The sequence below is a fragment of the Mustela lutreola genome, chromosome 14, assembly GCF_030435805.1.
Source record: "Mustela lutreola isolate mMusLut2 chromosome 14, mMusLut2.pri, whole genome shotgun sequence".
Classification (NCBI taxonomy): Eukaryota; Metazoa; Chordata; class Mammalia; order Carnivora; family Mustelidae; genus Mustela; species Mustela lutreola.
The window spans coordinates 48099601-48113957 of NC_081303.1; the positions used below are offsets into that span (position 1 = coordinate 48099601).

Sequence of the window (14357 nt, forward strand, 5' to 3'; positions counted from 1 at the left end):
TTCCATGCCTCCCTTCCAGGGCTGGGCTTCTCTGATCCCAGGTGCTTCATGAAGGTGCGGCAGCAAGCGATGGCAGGGGCTGGGGGCCGGCAACTTTCATTCCAACTGGGGCTGCTATGGCTTCGGGTATTTTCTCAGTTTTCTTTCTGGCAGGGAAGTGAGTGTGGGTGGAGGGAGGTTAGGAGGAAGGTGTGTCTGTGTCTCTCAATAGAAACTGAGGACAATTTTACTAATTGCTGCATTTATTAATGGGTGGCCTTTTATGTAGGTTGTTTAGAAGGTAAAACAATGCTGTTAGTCATAAAGTCTTTGTTGGTTCCTGGCTTGCCAGGTCATCTGCCCCGAAGCATGTGGAGTCAGATGGAGATAAAGGCTCAGTCTGCAAGACGGGAAGAGCAATTAAGCCACGGATTTGTTGCCCGTCTTTGTTACAGGCCTTTGGGAGATAAAAATGGCTCAGAGTTTACAATTAGGAACGTCTGTGTTTTGTGTTTCACACGGGGGAGCTAGCCTCACCTGCATTCCTCCATGTGCCCTTATCTGTGATCTGATTTAATAAACACAAATATTAGCCTTGAGAATAAAAGTGTAAGCGGAAGACCAATTAATTATATTAATCCTCCTTTATTGTTGTGAAGAGTAGAGAGACCAACTTGTGTGTCTGCTGTTGCAGTGTCTGATGAATAGAAGCATCTGTTCTGGTGTCTCGTGTCTAGTAAAAGGAAGAGAGGGAAAGAATTGGCATTATTTATTTTTTTTCTTTTCTTTCTTTATTTGTCAGAGCGAGAGAGAGAGCACAAGCAGGGGGAGTGGCAGGCAGAGGGGGAAGCAGGCTCCACGCTGAGCAGAGAGCCTGATGTGGGACTTGATCCCAGGACCCCGAGATCATGACCTGAGCTGAAGGCAGACCTTTAACCGACTCAGCCACCCAGGCATCACAAATCGGAATTATTTGAATAACTACTTTGTGCAGGCTCTGGACCTGGTGAACAGAGCAGCCTTATGTAATGCGCATTCCTAATGTATAGATGAGGAACAGACGGACCAAAGTTAAGTGCCTGCTTCAAGGTGATCTGTCAGTACATAGAGGACAAAGCTCTTTCTACTCTAAAACTGGTAACACACAAATGGACATCTAGCCTTGTAACCAACTGGCTTTGACATGCATGGCGGCACCCAAAGAGACTGCCACAGGAGTTTCTTCCCCTGGGGGGAAGCCTGGTCCTTCCCCTCCATTTATCCTCCTTCCCAGTCTCCCTAAAATCTTTTTTCTCAGCTCTGCTACTTGGAGCCTAGCTGGGATGCACCTCTGGGTGGTCTATAGAAAAGATGTTAAACCAAGAGCCAACAGGCCTAACTTCAAATCCAGGCTGTGGGATTTGCCATGATTTACCTCCTCTCTCTGAGCCTCCATGTCCTTATCAATAAAAAGAAGACTCTAGACAAAATGACTCTTAAATCCTGCTATCTCTGCTTGAAGGCCATGGTGAGGCTCCCCAGAGAGCTCAGGAGTTGGCCATTTCTGCACAGCCAGATGGGAAGGAGAAAATTGGGGATGTGGATCCTTGAACAGCTTGGGGCTTGGGTCACCTCTTTAGCTACTTTTACAGAGGGTGTGGGTCTACCATCAGTTTTGATTAGGTTTGCCTGGAAGCAGCTGAGCAGATGAAGGGGGCTATTAGCCGTGGACAGCTGCAGCCTCTGGACTGAATTCTGGTTGGAACTGAAAATGGTTTTTCTTTAACCTCAGCCCTTCCCTGCCTGCTCCCAGCTCCTGGGAACGGCATACAGAACAATGAACTCTTCCTGGGCTTCTGGCTGATTCTGGACTATTAAAGATAAAAGACTATAAAGCCATGGATGAGTTGTCCAGCTGAAGTTTAGAGCGTCCTACACCGCCCTGCAATGCAGGAGTCAGACCAAATGAGCTTGTGCCAGGAAAGGTCCTTCCTGCGATGCGATTGCCAAGAGGCTGCATGATAGCTTCTAATCCCAAGGGGCTGAAACAGTGCCCGAATGTGGCCAGCCACAAAGGCCAAAGCAGCTTCCATCTCCAGGCCTTGACAATATGGTCATCCTTGACAATGACTATTCACATATGTGGCCCTGTGCCTGGGCTTCAGGAGACCCAAAGGGAACCCACGTGCTTCTTGATGGCGATAAGCTTTCTGTCTCATGGGAAGACACTAAGTACACAGATAAGCCCATGCTGGACTCGAGCTGCCTGGGCTTCAGTCCCGGCTCTTCGGTCCTGTGCCCAGATTGCCTCTCTCTGTGCCTCAGTTTCTCACATGCAAAATGAAGATGGTAGTAATATCTACCTCAAAGGGTTGGCACGGGAAAGAAATGAATTAATATCTTTATATAAATCACCCAGAATCGTGACTGTTCCATAGTAATTACTATCATTATTATCATCATTATTACCACCACCGCCATTATTACCAGTCTAATGGTGAGCATGTTTCTGGAGAAAACCTCAGAAAAGCATCAAGAGAGTAAGTGATTCATTCTGACTGCAGGCATGGGGTTAGGTGTGCAAAGGAAGGGGTATTGACTTCAAAGGGGGCTAGGATTTCGACAGCTAAGTGGGGGGAGAGGGGAGGGTGTCCAGGCTGCGAGCATATGAGGGGCACCAGGAAGCACCCAAGGCTGGGAAGACGCATGGGGCCGAGATGGTAGATGGAGCTGAAGGTTGCATGCGGCATCACAGCCCACTGAGGAACTTGAACTTTGTGCTGTAAGTAATGAGGAGGCCTTTTCAGATTTCTCAGCAGGAGAGTGACACAGGCAGCCTGGCATTTTAAAATGGTCTTTCTGCCAGATATGTAGCAGCTAAGAGTATGGATTCTGGACTCACACTGCCAGGGTTCAAATCCCGGCTGCGATGCTGACTGAATTAGTTAAGGTAGGCTAAATTGTGTGGCAAATAGGCCAAAACATGTATGACGGCTCAAACATAGTAGAAGTTTATTTCTGGATCATATAACAGTCTGAAGCGAGTATTTCTTCTTGGCAAGTGTCTCTCTTCCATGTGGTGACTAAGAAACCAGGGATCTGCCTTCTTAGGATCTCACCATCCCCATAGCCTCACTGTGTTTGGTATCTAGCTAGTGGAAGGGTGGAGAGACCATGGAGAGACCATGGAGACAGCCTGGCTATTTAAAAATCCTACACTAGGAGTCAGGGGTTGGGGTAACTGGGTGATGAGCATTAAGGAGGGCACATGACGGAATGAGCACCGGGTGTTGTACATGACTGATCAACCACTGAACTCTACCTCTGAAACTAACAATACACTATATGTTAATTAATTGAATTTGAATAAAATAAAAAATTTAAAAAAATTTTTAAAAAGTAAAAATCCTGCACTAAATGTGAGACAGATCACTTCCGCCCACCTTCCATGGGAGAGCACACCCACCACGAAGAAGCCTGGAAAATATTCTAGTCCCATTCCTGGCTGTTCCTGCCATTACTCCGGGATGGTGATGTCCAACAGAACTTTCTGTGATGAGGGAAATGTTCTAACTCTGGGCTTCCAATACGGTAGCCACTTGCCCCATGATATTTTGAGCCCTTGAAGTATCCCTAGTGAAACTGAGAGATGAACTTTGAATCATACTAACTTGTAATTAATTTACATTTAAACAGCTACACATGGCTGGTGGCTATGGTATTGGGCTGTGGGGCTGTAGAGAAAGGAGAGAGTGGATTTCGGTGGAGAGAGAGTGGTTTCTGGCACAGCAGTTTAACAGCTGTGTGATTGGGCAACATATTTAACATCTCTGTGTCTCACTTTCCTCAACTGTAAAATGGGTATGATAGTGGTATCTACCTCTTAGGCTGTCATAAGGGTTATGAGATCATTCAGGCACAGCACTAAGTGCCCGGCACATAACCAGCGCTCAACCAAGGTCATCCTGTGGATGACTTGGAGGCAGGGACTCCGGTTAGTCCTGGAGCTATACCACGTCTCCACAAAGCCCTCCTGGTCTTCCCAACTCTGTGTGATCTCTGAAGGTTCAGCATCTGCCACCTTGTGCCAAGGCCACTCATTGTCTCGTGCCTTTGTCCTGACTGGGCTGTTTGTCGCCCATCTCTCCACCTTCCACTTTCCCCAGCAGAATTCTCTGCATATTTTGAGCAGGTAACAAACATCGATTGAACTGAATTGAATCCATCAAGGGCAGAGAGAGTCGCAAAGACATGTTCCCTGGACAGTTAGAACCCGAAGTCACATCTATTGGGCCCCAGATGTAGCAGGGCTTTGCTACTTACCCAGGTCATTGAATGCGTGTAGGTGTCCAAACGGGAACATTCAGGCCACCCCCCTGGTGTGTAGTTTGCAGTATTTCTTTTAACATTTGCACAGTTTTTATTTTCCACATTACACACACACACACACACACACACACACACACACACACGGCCATTTAGTTCACATGCCTTTACTCTGTGTCTTTTCCCACTGTCTGGTAGGCCATCCCTTGCAGAATTCCTGTCCAGAAGCTGCCAAGGAAGACTGGAACTACTCAGTTTGGCTTCCTGGACATGAGTCAAATGACCTGTAGAAGGGGTCGGTGATAGCAAAATCACATGGGACCTGTCCCTGGGCCCTGGGGCCATGAGCAAGCCTCACAGTGCCTTTCAGGATTCTCTAAGTGCCTCAAAGTCTTAAGGATGTTCTGCCAAATATTCTAGATACTCTTAAGAGTCCATTAATGCTTTTCATCAATCAATTTATCTAGACTGTCTCATGTATTCATTCAACAAATATTTGTTGAGCCACTGTTCTGTGCCAGTATTTGGTGTTCAGAAGATGAAACAGAGTTTCTGTTTTCAAGGAACTTTCATTTCTAGTAGGGTGGGTAGAAAATAGACACATACATATCAGCTCTCAGTATGTCCTATGAGAAAAAGGAAAGCAGAATCTCTCCTTGTCTACAGCTACATAACAGATCAGCTCAAAACATCAGGGCCTTTCTCATACCTCTGTGGATTGGGACCTTTGGGACCTTTGCTGTTGGAACCTTCCCCTGGGCTCACTCATGAGGCCGCAGTTGGCCAGAGGTTCAACGACAGCTAAAGGCTCTGAGGAGTCTAATTCACAAGTCTGAGAGGGCAGCCTTGGTGCTGGCTGTTGGCCGGTCCTCCCCACATGGCTCCGCCACGGGGGGCTAGCCTGGGCTTTCTTGTGTGGTGGCAGGAGCATTCATTCCAAAGGAAAGCACAGGCTATGAGGCCTCTCGTGACTTAGCACCTGCTCACACCGTGGCCTCTCTGCCTCATTCTGTAGAATGAGACTGTCGGGGCCAGTCACAAGCCAGCCCCTTCTCAGGAGTGGGGAGGCAGAAGCCACTCCTTGACTGAAGAAGCCACAAGGGACTTGTGCCACGTTTTCTTCTCCAGCTTTATTGAGGTGTCATTGACATATTGTGTAAGTTTAAGGCATACAGGCTGCTGATCTCATACACATGTATTGCAATAGGAGAAGACGTGTGACCACTTTTAGTCTACCACACAGGGTAAGGGAACACAAGTGATGCTCTGTTAAATAGAGGACTCAGACGAGTCCTCTCATGAGGTGCTCTTTGGGCAGAGACCTGAATGAAGTAGAGGCATAAGCCATGCAAACCGCTACAGTGTTGCAGGCAGATGGAAGGGCAAGCTAAAGCTCTGAGGTCAGGCAGCTGCAATTCTTTGCATTTTATGATAACCCCACAATATGAAGGCTTTAAGAGAAAGTGCTCTTCTGTTACTTACCCAGCTCTCCCTGAGCGACGGTAGAGAATTCCAGAAAGGGCTAAGTGGAGTTAAAAGGAGGACCCTTGATTTGGAGACACTGAGATGAGAGGGTGAATCCTTTATAAAAATCTAAGACCAGAAATAGCCCTTCTGAGAGGATCAAGTTTTGAGTCATTGGAAGGATAGGTGTAGGATTCACAAAGGAACGGGGCAGAGCAGAGCAAAGTGGGAGGGTTTATGCTGTAATTAGCCAAGATCACCATGGGAGTCTGAGGGTAATCAGGTAATTAGTGTGTTTTGGGGGGGTAAGGGAGGTGAGGGGGTGCAATTACCCGGCTCACCGGCTGCCAGACGGTTGTCACTGCTCTTCTGACCCTTGGGCCGGGTTCCTGGCTCTACCTGTGGACTATTAAGTGTAATGACCCCGTCATGTAGGGGAACCTGTCATTATCTCTGTGTTAACATAGTATTTACCCATAGAATCTGCCAAGTCACTCTGTGATTAAAGGGCCCTGGCATGGTCCCCTGCCCTGGCATCAGATAGTCCTCTCTTGAGCGTGGTCAGGGCAGGGAGGGCTGGAAAAGACTGAGAGAAGTTGGGCTGGGGTCCTCCTGGGGGGGGGGGTGTCAAGAGGGACACTGTACCTGAGACTGTACCACAGACTTCAGCCACAGGAATCTGGAGACGCCGAGTCAACCCTCGCACAATCAGGCACATTTCCACATGGAGCTAACTCATTAGCCACTGAGGGAAAACAAAAGTCAACTTTAAAATCTTGAAGGTTAAAAAAATAGTAATGAAAAAAAAAAAGAAATCTTGAAGTTTGAGGGACATCTGGCTGGCTCAGTCAGAGGAACATACAATTCCTGATCTCAGGGTTAGGAATTCGAGCCCCACTTTGTGTATAGAGATTACTTGAAATTAAAAATCTTTTTTTTTTTTTTAAAGATTTTATTTATTTATTAGAGAGAGAAATCACAAGCAGGCAGAGCGGTGGGGCGGGGGGGAAGCAGGCTCCCTGCTGAGCAGAGAGCCCAATGCGGGACTCCATCCCAGGACTCTGAGATCATGACCTGAGTCGAAGGCAGCGGCTTAACCCACTGAGCCACCCAGGCGCCCCGAAATTAAAAATCTTTTTTTAAAAAAGTAAAAAGTTTTTAAAAATCTTGAAGATCAACGATCTCTTCTGAAGTCTCTCTCCTAGGAGGGGTAGGGGAGATAATCCCATCACATAATGTAGAACAAAACTCGCGGAAAGTCTTCTGCAGCTCTTGCTTCCTACTACTCCCCAGTCACCTTGCACTGTCTTCCCCACAATGCAAGCAAGCATCCCTCTCTTTTGGCAGGGTCCCCCCTGCCTTTGGAGCTCCTTTGTCACAGGCAGCTGCAAATCATCTCTAATGAAAATTCGATTGGCCCTTGGTCTCATGCATTGTTCCTCTCTCCCATTACCCTGTCATTGCCATAAGGGCACAAACCCAGAAGACCACTTAAGAGGGTAGAAGGAGCAAACCTGTGATCACGTGTGGGCCAACAGTCTGGGCCCTGATGTCTGAACAACACTGTGCCGAGCGTCCTCATCCATCTACCTTCACACCCAGGGGTAGACTTTTCTGTAGGTTGAATTCCTGGACTTGGGGTGACTAGGTATGAATCTTTGAATCTGAAAAGATACTGTTGAATTATGTCTAAAAGATGGTGCACATTTAATCTCCGGCGAATCATGTATTAGAATGCATGTTTCCCTGCTCCCTTTCCAACGTGGGTTGCTCCCACTTTCTCTTTTAAGATTTTATTTATTTATTTGAGAGAAGAGAGAGAGTACGAGCAGGAGGAAGGACAGAGGGAGAGGGAAAAGCAGACTGTCCGCTGAGCAAGAAGCTGCTGGCACCGGTCTCAATCCCAGGACCTGAGCTGAAGTCAGACGCTTCACCGACCCAGGCATCCCTAGTTGCCACTACTTTCATTGCCTCCATTGTTTGCGAATTGTATGTGTGATATATGTTCATTGTAAAAAAAAAAAAAAAAAAAATCAGGAAATGAAGAAAAACTAAAAGAAAATAAAAGCTAGCTGTCCTGCCACCACCCAAAGATAAAAAGCGTTGGTCTTTCTGAGAGATGGCAGAGGCCACAGCTAGCCAAAGTAATCACCTGATGGAACCTTCTGGAATCCCTAGTGCTGGTGACAAGGTGGTAAAGATGGCCTCATTCTCTTCTCTGTCCCTTCCCCAGCCACTGATGTCTCCAGAGGCTTGAGGTATTTTCCTCAGCCAGTGGGGACTGTTCCTGATGGAGTCCATTCCAGGTATCCATATCCCTCATGGGTCTCCTGAAAACAATTCCGCTGCCAGGAAGCCTTCAAGCCTGAGGATTTGTGGAGTAGGAATGGAATACGAACATTCCAAAAATGTGTTTCCAGGCACTGACAGCTGGATCTGACAAATTGGAAAACGCATCTCTCCGGCCAGTCCCAGAGCCAAGTTTGTGTTTCTCGGGGGCCCTGACATGCCCTGTGAAGCCACCCGTCTAATGACGGCTCTGCTTTCCATTCCAGAGACCTGAACTATAATGAGCTGCAGGAGTTCCCCGTCGCCGTCCGGACGCTGGGCAGACTGCAGGAACTGTAAGCTCTTCTGCTGCGTTCTGGGGGTGTCCTCTTCGCTCTTCTCCCAAGGGCAGGGGCTGAAGCCGCCGGCCCTGGGCCTCCCTCACATCCTCCTATCCTGTGGTCCTTGTGGGAACCGGAGCCACGTGCCCTCCCAGGCCCCCAGTGCGGGTCTGAGTAGTCACAGGCCTCCTTAGTTTGGCACGGAGCGTTTCCGAGTGGCCTGTCATCAGCAGAAATGGCTGTGGGCTCTTCCAGCCTGGAGGGACACATGGCACACAATACCTCTTGGTCGCTGGGCCCAGCACTCCCCCCCACCTAGGTTGGGGTGCGTCCAGAGATGAATGAGGAGAGGAGCTGGGGGCTGGGTAGCGGGGTCACTGCTCCAGCACCGGATTCCAGGGAAGAGTTGAGAAACCGGCTGTGGCTCGTTGCAGACACCACTTCTTGTTCCTCGGTTTTAGCACCGACTGTGCCAAGCACTATGCTCGCTGCTCAAGACAATCCGGGAGTCAGATAGTCCTGGGCTGTCCCTAGGGATCTTTTAGGTCTGTCGGGGAGCAGAGCAGCTTCAGGTGGGTATATAATTCCAGCTCTAATGGTACAGTAGTAGCTAAAATGACTGGGAATCCAGAGTGACGTGGAAAGAACACTGTGGACAAACACATCTGAGATTAGCTTTACAGGATGGATGGGATTTAGGTGGCCGTGGCAGGGGAGGGGAGGAGGCGGTTCAGACAGAAGAATGGAGGAGGCAGGCTGAGAGTGGAAGTTGAATGGGCAGAAAGACTGCAGAAGAGGCCAGTCTTACTGGGGGAGAGTCTCTTGGCAAACAGTAGGAGATCTATTGTTAGTAAAGTGGGACCAGATTAAGGGAGCCTGACATTTCTTTTCTTTTTTCTTTCTTTTTTTTTTTTTTTTAAGATTTTATTTATTTGACAGAGAAAGACACAGAGAGGGAACACAAGCAGGGGGAGCGGGAGAGGGAGAAACAGGCTTCCGGCTGAGCAGGGAGCCCCATGTGGGGCTCGATCCCAGGACCCTGGGATCATGACCTGAGCCGAAGGCAGACGCTGAACGACTGAGCCACCCAGGCACCCCGAGCCTGACATTTCTGAGCAGAGCCCCGTACTTTTAAGTAGCCTCGTATCTTTACTCAAACTACCACCTGAGACCTTCAGGACCAACCCTATGCCACCCACCATTGCCCCCCCGTGCAAAGCTGGAAGGTGTAAATGCTAGATGTGTGTAGCCAAGAAGGAGCAACTGGACCACCTGGTGGGGGAAGGGTCGGGTGAGAAACTACTGGAAGTCCTCCACTGCCGATGAGTTGCCAATGAGTATAGGAGTGTGTGTGTGTGTGTGTGTGTGTGTGTCTGTCTGTCTGCCTGTCTGTCTGTCTGTCTCTGTATCTCTCTGTCTATTGAGAGAAGGCTGCTTGAGGACAAGGCCTCTAAACTTCTAAATCTCTCAGAGCTTAGCTTAGCTCAGCATTAGGCACAAAGGAGGAGTCTAAGAACGTATAACGAGTGAGTTAACAAAGAAATGAGTGGGGAGAGCAGCCTAGGTGGGTCGTATGGGCTGGGGGTGTCTGCGGGGACCTGCGGGGAGAGCATGAGAGTGGAAATAATAAGGGGAGGGGAGGGAGGAGAGAGAGGAGTGGAGGCAAGGAAGGCATGAGGAGACACTAGAAATCTCCCGTGAAAATGAGGGTGGCTGGGAGGGGTCTGCTCAGGCTGGATCATGTGTTTCTCAGTCCAACTTGTTTCTTCTAATGTTCCCCCCAACTAACCAAATTGTAATTCCTGGCTTCCAGAGCTCTGGACATTGGGACCTGGAGCGGGTCCTGGAGAGGGCCCCTCCCTTCTTACCTCCTCAGGAGGCCACCCAGTCCCTCAGCACCCGCTGCCTCTCCCCCATCTTGTGGCCGCTGTCCTTCTAGATTCCTTAGTCTCCAGACCTGAAGACCAAGCCAGCCTCCATTTGGGGGACATCTCTCATTCCTGCAACCCCCAGAAGCTCTGTTTTTCTCACACACTCTCAGCTACCTCTTGGGGACCCCGTAGGTTTCCTGCCACACGGGACTGAGGAGAGGACGCATGTCCTGGGGTCTGAACTCAGCCTGCTGCCCCCAAGCCCCACCCCTCTGCTCCCTAAGGCTCTACTTTTCACTCTTTTCACAAATATTGGAGAAAAGGACAGGTGTGTGATGGAATGAAGCAGACACATCCCAGGCAGAGGTGAACCTGGAATCTCGGGCTGCCATCTCATTGGTCTTATGGCCCTTCTAGTCAGCTTTCTGGATGCTTCATGGAATTCTGTTTCTCCCTCTCCACACCTCTTTCCAAGTCCTTACTGACTCGTGGTGTTGTCTTCCAGGGGGTTCCATAACAACAACATCAAGGCCATCCCAGAAAAGGCCTTCATGGGGAACCCTCTGCTGCAGACAATGTGAGTCCTCACTTCTCTGTCTCTTGGTGCTGTGCTTTTTTTTGGGAGAGGGGCCAGGGCCTGGGGAGGCAGGATTCTGCAAGTGGGGGGACTTCCCCGGTGTGCTCTTTCCTGGTCTGCTTTCCTGGACAAAGCAGAGATCGGCCGGCCTGGGTCCCAGCTCAAAGGGCCAAGTAGCTAAATTCGATGTTCGGGTCTTTTTCTTCCAGATACTTTTATGATAACCCAATCCAGTTTGTGGGGAGGTCAGCGTTCCAGTACCTGCCGAAACTGCACACACTGTAAGTTGGACCTCTCTGAGGCCTCCCTCCTTCCCGCCGCCTCTGGCCTCCCTTCTGCAGGTGTCACACCAGCAGGGCGCTGTCCCCACTGCAAGGCCTGGTCTCCGACGCTGCGGCCTCTGCTTCAGCTCAGGACTATTCCCGGACCCGGCTGCTCTAAACAGCCTCCAGTCAGCTCCCTGTGGCTTCATCCCGGATCCCAGATGAGTGGAAGAGGGCCCTCCTCCAGAGCCCAGGAGTCTGATCTGGCGTCTTCAGGGTCCTGCTTGAGGGAGCTGTTCCAGAAACTTTTGCTGCAGAAACCAACAACTGGGATCAGGGTCTGGTTCTCCAGTGACCTTGGAGCATGGACCCCTCGGCCCTTTGCCGTACCACCTTTATTACTTTGGGCCCGACAGCATTCCCTTGTTTCCTTTCTTCCATTCTTTTCACTCCCAGCCCAAGTCCCACTTCTTCAAAAATCTTCCATGGCTGACACACGACATAGGGCATCCCAGGAGCATAACTAGCCTTTTCGAGTGCACCCTTCCCCTTCATGTCCATTACCACGTTTCACTGCCATTCTAACCACATGACGCAGGGGTTGTTAGCATATTTTGTGGATGGTTCCCGGGCTCCCGCTCTGCCATGAGCTAGGCCCCTGGTCTCCAGCTCCGAGAGGCTCCTTTCTGGACCCTACACTGCCTCCTTGTGGTCTGGCAGGACCCTTTTTTGCTGTGCTCTGGTTGGGTCCCTGTCCTCACTGGCAGGGGATGGACAGGAGGGGAAAAGCCATCTGTCTAAAGCTGTCTGGGAGAGAGCCAGTGGGGAGGTGGTGACAGTGCTTTAGTGGGTGATGATTTAGGGGAGACCCTTTCTCAGACTCTAATAAGCAAACCCCCAAACCCCTGCAGCCAAGAACTTTTTCAGAAACACCCACCTTGGAGCCTTTTAGACAGAGTCCATTCCCATGTCCCTTGCCTGTATTGTTGTTGTTGTTGTTTGTGCATTTGTTGTGTTTTGCATGCTGGGACCCAGATGCCAGTTTGGGGGCTCTGCCAGGGCTCTAGGGGCCTGGGCCAACTTAAGGAAATAGCGGTATGGACCCTGCTGAGCAAAGCCCCTCTCCTACAGGCCCTGAGTGGCTGAGGTATTTTGAGGCTTGGAGAAGGATGACATTTTCCCAAAAATCAGTGAGATCAGTGATGATGGGGAGCCCAGATATCGAGATGCTCTGACCCCAACCTTCAGAGTGTGTCGCATCTGCTTCCAGATCCCTGAATGGTGCCACGGACATCCAGGAGTTTCCAGATCTCAAAGGGACCACCAGCCTGGAGATCCTGTGAGTGGGGACCCTCACCCTCCACCTCATGCATGCCCCTGCTCCACCCCCAGGAGCTGTCCCCTGGAAGGCTGCTGGAAGGATCCTTTGCTTGGCCCTTATCTGGCCTGCTTCTGCTGCCGGCTCCAGCCTGGCCCAGAGGTCACCTGGCTCAGCCCCAGGAATCCATGGCCATCTCCTGATGTGGCGCTGCTGCCGGCAAGGCCAGGGGTAGCAGATGGTTTGGGGGTGAGGAGGCTGGTCTTCTCCTGACCATGCTTGGATTTTTCAGGCATGCCTTCAGAGTTCCAAACCCCAAGTTGTAAGCATCCTGAAGACCCGTGACAGGGCAGAAGGGTTGTGGAAACATATCTCCTTTGCCTTTCTGAATCGCGATTTCAACAAGGACTTTCTCATATATTCTATTATTATATCCTGTAGAGTGGGGGAGGGGTGCCAGAGCACAGTAGGACCTCAACACATTTAAGAGGATGAATGGAACAATCAAGCAAACACCCAGAGTGAGTGTTAGGAAGCCAACCGGCCTGCCCCCCATCACACAGCTCATTCATGGCATGGCCCAGACAGGAACGCTCTCTCCTCTGTGCCTCTGTTGTCTTCCCCGAGATTTGCTGGCATCTGGAAAATTTTCCATGAGGGAAGTAATAGTTCCCCAAGAATGACCTTGGCCTTGGGTATTTCTTGGGACACCCTGTCCCTAGCCAAAACTGCCCCACAGCCCTCTCTGTCCCAGCCCCAGGTCCTTCCCTTCTTTCCCACCCCTTCCCCCTTCCCCGGGGCACAGGGAGCAGACTCTGTGCAAGGTTCCCATGGCTCCACTGGGGTTGTTTTGTTTCATTTTTCCTATCTACTCCCTGCCCATGGCTATGCCCCCTCCCTCTCTAAGGAGGGCAGACGAGATTCTAGTTCCTGTCCTACATACCCTGTGTTGCCGGAGCCCTCTCTGGGACAATGGGTGGGGACCCGATGGGTGGGTGGGGTGTGGGCCGTGCAGGCAGGAACTGTCCGACAAGCAGAGAGCTGAGCCCCTGGGCTGTGTCTCTCTCTGTTGCCCACCCCCACCCACCTCCAGTCCCAGGGGAGCTCTGTGCTCAGATGCTAGAGTTGCTCCTTTCTCTCCCTATAGCCCCACCCCTGCCCTGTGCTTTCTGCCACTTCTCTTCTGTCAGCTCTGTGCTCCCATGTCAGCATCAGGCCCAGAGCTGGAGGCGGCGGCCAGGGATGGCAGGGCCTGGTGCCAGCTCTGTCTCTGCTCTCCCTGCAGGACCCTGACCCGTGCAGGCATCCGGCTGCTCCCACCGGGGATGTGCCAACAGCTGCCCAGGCTCCGAGTGCTGTGAGTGGCTCACAAGTATTCCCCAGTCTTGGCATTGTGCCCTTGCTCCCATGGGCTGGCAGAGGCCCCTCCTGCTTCTGTCCCAGTGGGTTACTTCTTTTGCTGGAGAATGGGACAGTCTGTGGAGTACCTGCTCGGGAGGGACTGGGCTGTCCTCTCTTGCTCGGGGCAAAGGGACAATGGCCTTGGAGTCTGACCAGGGTTTAAGGCCCAGCTTTCCCACTTAGTAGCTATATGAATTTAGACTCACTCTCTAACGTCTCAGGGCTTCAATGCCTCATCAGCAAAATATGGATAAATGTGTGAGGGTTGAAAAAAATGTCTGTCCAGCACCCAGCACAGAGTGCTAGCACATAAAAGCTGCTCAGCCAGTGGCATTGCTTATCTAGTAAGAACATTAAGGTCTTCCGGAAGCATGGAGGCATTTAAGTGGCCTATGAAGTCAGGGGGAGTTTTGTTCTCCCTCCTGAATCCGTTTGGAATGTGAGGCTTCTCCACATGGACCCGCAGCTCAGGATGGGGAGGCTGACCCAGGAGACACTGCGTCCATAGCTGTGCTAGCCTGGGTGTCTAGAAACGTGGGCTCAGCTTCCAGCCTTGCCACTGACTGCCAG

General features: G+C 50.6%; 1 protein-coding gene across 2 annotated transcripts in view; it reads left to right on the top strand.

The window, feature by feature from the left end:
* LGR6 (leucine rich repeat containing G protein-coupled receptor 6) overlaps positions 1-14357 on the top strand; it is a 119833-nt gene that overhangs the window by 89790 nt on the left and 15686 nt on the right. For both annotated transcript variants that reach the window (XM_059145141.1, XM_059145142.1), the window contains 5 exons: positions 8304-8372; positions 10734-10805; positions 11015-11086; positions 12339-12407; positions 13672-13743. In XM_059145141.1, the coding sequence (XP_059001124.1) occupies positions 8304-8372; positions 10734-10805; positions 11015-11086; positions 12339-12407; positions 13672-13743 (354 nt within the window). The remainder of the gene's footprint in view (positions 1-8303; positions 8373-10733; positions 10806-11014; positions 11087-12338; positions 12408-13671; positions 13744-14357) is intronic.